The sequence below is a fragment of the Phyllostomus hastatus genome, unplaced genomic scaffold (assembly GCF_019186645.2).
Source record: "Phyllostomus hastatus isolate PE091 unplaced genomic scaffold, TTU_PhHast_1.1 phas_scaffold_1066, whole genome shotgun sequence".
Lineage (NCBI taxonomy): Eukaryota > Metazoa > Chordata > Mammalia > Chiroptera > Phyllostomidae > Phyllostomus > Phyllostomus hastatus.
Window position 1 is genome coordinate 11,227,067 of NW_025334004.1, and position 6,485 is coordinate 11,233,551.

Consider the following 6,485-nt stretch of genomic DNA (forward strand, 5'->3'; position numbering starts at 1 on the left):
GTTTTATTTTTCAGTTAGAGTTGACTTACAATATTATGTTAGTTTCAGATGTACAATATACGGATTAGACATTTATATAACTTACGAAGTGATCACCCAATAAATCTAGTACCCACACATGGTTATTATATTAATATTGATTATATTCCCTATCCTATACTTTTCATCTCTGTGACTGGCAATTTGTACATCTTAATCCCTTCTTTCCCACCCATCCTCCCAAACCCCTTCCCACTTGACACCCATCAAAATGTTTTCACTACATCCTGTGTGCTTTGGATTTGGCTTAATCATGTACTTTAACCCAGTGATTACACTGAATGATAAAACCACTTTTTAAAGACCAAACTCAGGATTTCATGTAAAATTTGCCCACATACCACTTATAAAACACTTGATTCCCACCTGAAATTGGAGATAGATATCATTACTTCTTAGAATAAGCCACCTTCTCATCTTCAAAGCCTGCTATAATTTTATTTCATAACTTAACTCCATTTTACTCTTGGGGATAGGTGATTAAGTGGCTATTCATAAAAGGCCACCTTTTAGGTTACAGGCCTGAAAGACAGAGTAAGTAGACAATAATTTAATCACCCACTTGGATAAATTAAATCACTAAGAACTTAAAAGTAAAATCATCTTTATAGGATAGTCAACTATAACATTAAAAAAAGTAACACAATTGCTACCTTCTGAAATCCTTTTCAGGCATTCCATGATTCTGCCTTTAAAGGCAGTGCTGCATTGCTGACTCATAATCTAGGTCTTGTGCGTTTACTTGGTGTCTTTTCTCCCCTGATATGAAGTTCCCTTCATTTCTAACCATATTGCCTTTCATTTTAATGTGATCTTTTTCTTTGAGATGCATTAATTATCTGTATTTTTTGTATCACCTGTTGTTTAATAAGCTTACGTCTTTGGCCTACATCAGAGTTGACAACGTTAATCTGAGGACTAACTGACCATTTCACCAACTATTGCTTAATAAATAGCACATCGTTCTTTGTGATGATACTTAATACACTGATAATCAGTCCACTCTCCAGAGTTATATGCCCTCCAACACTTAGGTGATCCAGACTTCATTTTCCCACAATATTAGTGATGATATAAACACTTTGTAAGCCTAAAAATCTAAAACCTTGCTAACATTAAGAGGTTACTTATTACTTGTCCTTGATCTACGACATCTGTCAACCTATAAAAAAAGACAATTAGATTAATTTGACCAGACTTGTGCTTCAAGTCTTCATATTGGTTATTACTTTGTAGGTAGATGTGAATAGATTTTGTGATGATTTTCTCCATTATTAGGTGTAGAAGTAAATTTTGAACATTGTAATTTACATTTTTTCTTTATTTTTTTCAAACATGACACCAAACTGGCCCTCTTTTAATCTTCAATACTTTCTGTTCCCTGAGTGAGAAGTGGTGATTTCAGTCAACTCATTTTATATAATCATTTCTGCCTATTTATTATACTGGGAGAAATGAAAGTTTTCAGGGCTGATTATATGAGTGCTTTAGGTTTATCATTTCATACTAATTCTTCTGTTCCTTGGTTCCTTGTCCTTATGGCTGCTGTTGAGCTATTTCATTTACTTTCTTTAATGGTTGGAGGTAAAGTTAGTAAGAGCTTTTTTTCATGCAGTCTGTTAGCTATTTGCCTTCCTTTCCATTTCGTACAGGGACAGCATGTTTGTTCATCTTTCTGTCATTATGTGCTTTTTCTCCTCACCTTTCCCCCCCTTTTCTTTGTAGATGTTTTCAGATGTCAGAATAGTGGATAGTATAGTAGTTTAAGAGTTATGGATCTGGGTTCCAGCTTCAGTTTTTCACTGATTATGTAACCTTAGGCAAGTCACTTAACCTGCCTCCAAGCTTCCATTTTCTTTAAAATGAAGAAAATACTTTGGTTTTACCCTAACTTATTTAATTTTTTATTCTATTCATGTTCTGTATTTCTAAATTTATACCTCACATTTTCACTATTTCTTTGTGCTTCTCAGTTTGTCTCCCTGATCTTACTGGTTATCTCATACGGTTTACAGCCAGAATCTCTTCTTACAGTTGTATTTGGTAATAGAGATCTGTAGTCTTTTAGTAGAAAGCATTTGGGTAGGGAACGTTTCAGAGTTTTCAAATTTTCTAATTTTAGAAAGATTACATGGTTATCTTGATACTTGTTCCGTAACACCAAACTCAAACACATTAACATGGTATTTCTGCAGCAGAGTGTATGACTAGTCACTCTAAATGGTGTGTGTGAAGACTATTCACATCCTTTCATGTTTTGGGTTATATTTTCCTCCAAATGAGTGTTGGCCCAAACCTTAAAAAAGAATTGTTTGCAGAACGCCTTTGATTTCAGATTGTGGATTATGGGCCACTCTTCCCATATTGCCTTTCTGATTTGAGTTTTCTGAGTTTATTGAAAACTTTGAGTGCTAATAATTCACTATTCTCATTTCTTCACTTCTTAGAATCCAGAACCAGTGTTTGATTGCTTTCATCTAAGTGTGCCTTTGTCTTTAGAAACCTTCCTAACTTTCCTGTTTGTGAGAATCAGAATCACAGTGTCTTCCTAAGAGATGAGTTGTTTCCTGGAGAATCCCAACCCAGCTCCAGTCCATCTGAAAGCCAAATCTCAGGACACTGAATTACCTTGCCTTCAGTTTGGAATTTACTGATTCCCATTTTTGCCATTTTGCTGCTGTATTCTGATCATGCCACAAGATGGTGCCCAAATAGCAGTGAATTTCTCTGTCTTACATGTACAAGTGCCAGTCAGCTTCCTAACAAAGTTCTTTGCCCTTAAAGTACAGTTAAATATAGTAAGGAATTTTATAAGGGATTCTGCTGATTTGAAAAAGATATGTCAAAGTAGCAAGTGTTAATTCTAAACTCACCTTAATTTCTATAATCTCCCTGGTTTATGACTTGCACATCTTTACAGACGTTATCTGAAATAATAATACCCCTTGGAAGGAAACTTGGGCTTATCTACATTTTATGGTGTCAGGACAAATGACAAACCATGAAATTAGAACTGGTATGTGGCACCAAATGAAGTGTTTGGGCCACCAAACTCTGTATGGTCTGTATTTTCTCACTTCTTGGTGAAAGTGTTAAATAGAAATCAAACTTCTAAAAATTGAAGATGGATTGCCCAGATTTGTGCATTTTTTATTTTTAGAAATAGTCATTTGTTTCCCTTCATTATATGCAGTCATTTTTCCATGTTGAGATTGTGTATTCCAGAAGATTTCTGGCTCCTGAAAGTGTTCTGAAAATACTGAAATTCAGTTTGCCTCTGAAATGTTTTTTCCATAAGATCGTAGTAACATTTCCACTTAACAAAGCACTTGGAAAGTCAAAGATATTAACTCTTGGAATCCAGTTAGAGAAGACCAGGAAATTCAGCTATCTCATGATTAAACTTGTCTTGTAATTTGGATTAAGGAAAAGTCACTGGTTATATGAAGTATACTACCACTTTTAACATTGCCCTAATTTACAGAGAGAAAACGGTTGGAAGCCAAGCAACGAGAAGACATCTGGGAAGGCAGAGACCACTCTGCAGTTTGAACGTCAATCAGTGAAAGGGATAATTCCATGAATTCAGAAAATATTTCAATAGTCTTCAAGATAAGAAGATCCTTCCAGAATTCTGTGTACATGCAGATGTGCTTGTTAACGAAAGAGATGAAGTGATCAAGACAAGGACTGACTGGTGTAGAAAGAAGACAGAATCCCTTCTGTCTTCATCCCTGAATGCAGTTCTTGGGCAGCACCTTACTGTGTTGGGCAGAGAAGGGAGCCGTCAGCTGGGAAGAAACTTGGGAAATGTTACTTCCAGGAGTTCTCTGGACAGGGCGAGTCATGTTAGCATGAGTCACACTTCCAAGCTGTTTTAAGCAAATACGAGACAGAGGATTCAAACCTATGATGATGGGAGATTTAGGCCCTGCAAGACCAGGGTGTTCTTTAGTACCTCACAAAGCTGAGAAAAACCATATTGAGGAGGGGGTGGTGAGAGCAGCTAGTCCAAAGAGGCAGTATCTGGTATATTTGGGACTCACAGAATCTACACTGCCAGTTCCAGAGCTCCAAACCTGGTGACCTACAGCAGATGTGGGTATTTGGACTACAGAGTTTGTACTGAGCTAGCTGAGTGTCCGGGGCTGCACAGCAGCCAGGGATGTGCCAGCTTCGTTCCTCATAGGAAGCCAGTCTTGGGAGCCATGTGTCAGTTCCAGTTTAAGCAGTGCTATCATGTTGTAAGAGGAGACATTAAAGTCCATTTTGACCTAGATCACTCTGGTGTTTGTCAGTTTTCTTATTCCCACAAAGAAATTGGAGAGCAGCTCTCATTTTCATCCTTCTAATACTGTGCGTGGGTTCAGTGGATCTGTTGATTTTATTGAACCCCACTGAACAGAGAGTTGATCATCTCTCTACCCTAGAGTATACCACAAAAGCGCCTCTCCTAGGATTGGTATGTGGCAGCTTCTTTTCCCTTCTTGCCCTTCTTGTGCGCCACCACCCCAGCCTCTTGCCTTTTCCATTTCTGTTAAATCTGACATCCTGCAGAAGTAATCTGGCATACCACATGTTCTTGGTATGATCTCAGCCTCTGCCAGAGGCACTTGGCAAGCAACACCAGACCATCCTTTACAATGGAAAGCAGCCAAAATAAAACAAACACCTCTGGGCAGTGAGAGATTTCCTCCTAGAGGACATGGACAAGTCAGCTGTCATCTCAGGCTTTACCCATTTCATATCTGCATTCCCAGTGTTATTGGAAAGTAATTCCGCACTGAGGAAATGATAGTGCTTAGGCCTTAAGATGCTGAGGTAGCAAGAAACAGTGTTTCATTGTGCTTTCAAGTGAGGCAATAGCCTCATTTTTGTATGATTTAGTGCCTGTGACAATGATGGATTATTAGCATTGCCTAGAACATGGTGGAGTGGGGCTTTTTTCAAACATTTCTCAAATGACATTGGCCTTGGGTCTTAGTCCTGACACAACTATCCCTGCTGCTATTCTGGTCTTGGAGGCCTCTTACAGGTCCTCAGCATTGTTTCTCTCAGTCTTGATCAGTTCTGAGTCTCCCTTGTTTATGTTCAGTGCCTCCAATCCAAGTTTGGGGGATTAAATAAGTCCTTCCCTTGACCCTCTGTCCCAGTACTTAGACCAGCGCCCCTGTCTTTGGCTTGTAGCTGTACAACCTGTGCTCTCTGTCTTCACTGAACAGACTTCTCTAAGATCGATCTGTTGGAACAATATGGCTGCATTTGAAAGGAAATGCAAGGAAGTGTAGCCAGGCTTCTTACTGAATGGTATGGCTCTGAGGAATATCTTTGCTCTGTGTTGATTCTTCAAGGCTGAGTGACCTTGGTCAGTGAAAAAGAGATGATTGCCCCTATTACTTGCCTTTGAGGGTGCTCCCCCTTTCTGACATTTTAGCTTTTAAGAGCATTATTAACAGTAATATATTGCCCCATGTTCATTGCCAGTGTTCTTATAGTCCTTATAATTTCTAGAAATAACTTTTGTTTTCATTCTAATACTTCTCACTAGGTGGCTAGTAGCTTGTGTGTGTTTCCAGCTAACAATTAGCCACCTATTTCAGATTTATCCTTATAATGAGATCCAGAGAAAGTGGGTATGTGTATGTGTGTGTTTTGCCAGTATTGAAAGCCATGCAGTGCTGCTGCTTCTGCCATTAGTAGAGAATGTACTTTTTAGTTATCTTTTTCTAGTAGTTGGGATTGCTGGATACTGGCTAGAGGTAAGAGGACCTTCCATGGCCCAGCATGGACTACACTGAGCTTGTCCAGATGGAAATCAGATCTTTGACCACATCTAAGCCATGCCTTCACAAGCTGAGCTAACTGGAGAGTACCCTGTAGCTGCCACTGGCTCCTCTGTTAGATGTTTGAGAAGATGAGAAGACATAATACACTTTGCTCTGCATATATATTGCTTCATATATGTTGAATGTCTGAATCCAGGATTACCTGGAATTTATAGTAGAAAGTCTTTGTAAAATAGAAATAAATTAGGCTTCTGAAGAATATGCTGAAGTTCCTAGCACTTTAGTTTTACTGAGACTAAAGTATGCTGAGGTGAAAATCTTGTGACATTTTTGGTTCTGTCTGGAATTTGGTGGTTGGTATTCTGTTAACATTCCTCATCTAGTTACAAGTCATGCCAGCCACCAGTCTTCCCATGCCCTTCCCTTTCAACTCGGAGGTGTAACAGCACAACCCTTGTATAGTTTTTTTCTAAGAATTAGAACTGGCTGCTCCTATCAGACATGTGATGTGGGCAGCAAGACTGAGACCAGAGCTGGTGGCCAGCTGCCTAGCCTGCTTTCGTAGCCCTCTTGGAAACTGGATCCAGCAAGAAGCTGTGGGTAACCTCCCTGCCTCAACCTAGTCATCAGTCACCACATGCTCCCCCACTAGCTGCACAT

The 6,485-nt window shown here is 39.0% G+C and overlaps 1 protein-coding gene across 7 annotated transcripts in view; it reads left to right on the forward strand.

Moving 5' to 3' along the window:
- The window catches only part of R3HCC1L (R3H domain and coiled-coil containing 1 like), an 89,990-nt gene extending 85,679 nt beyond the window's left edge, over positions 1-4,311 (forward strand). For all 7 annotated transcript variants that reach the window (XM_045854644.1, XM_045854639.1, XM_045854643.1 and 4 more), the window contains one exon: positions 3,524-4,311. In XM_045854644.1, the coding sequence (XP_045710600.1) occupies positions 3,524-3,591 (68 nt within the window). In that variant the 3' untranslated portion in view covers positions 3,592-4,311. The remainder of the gene's footprint in view (positions 1-3,523) is intronic.
- The last annotated feature ends 2,174 nt before the right edge of the window (positions 4,312-6,485 follow it).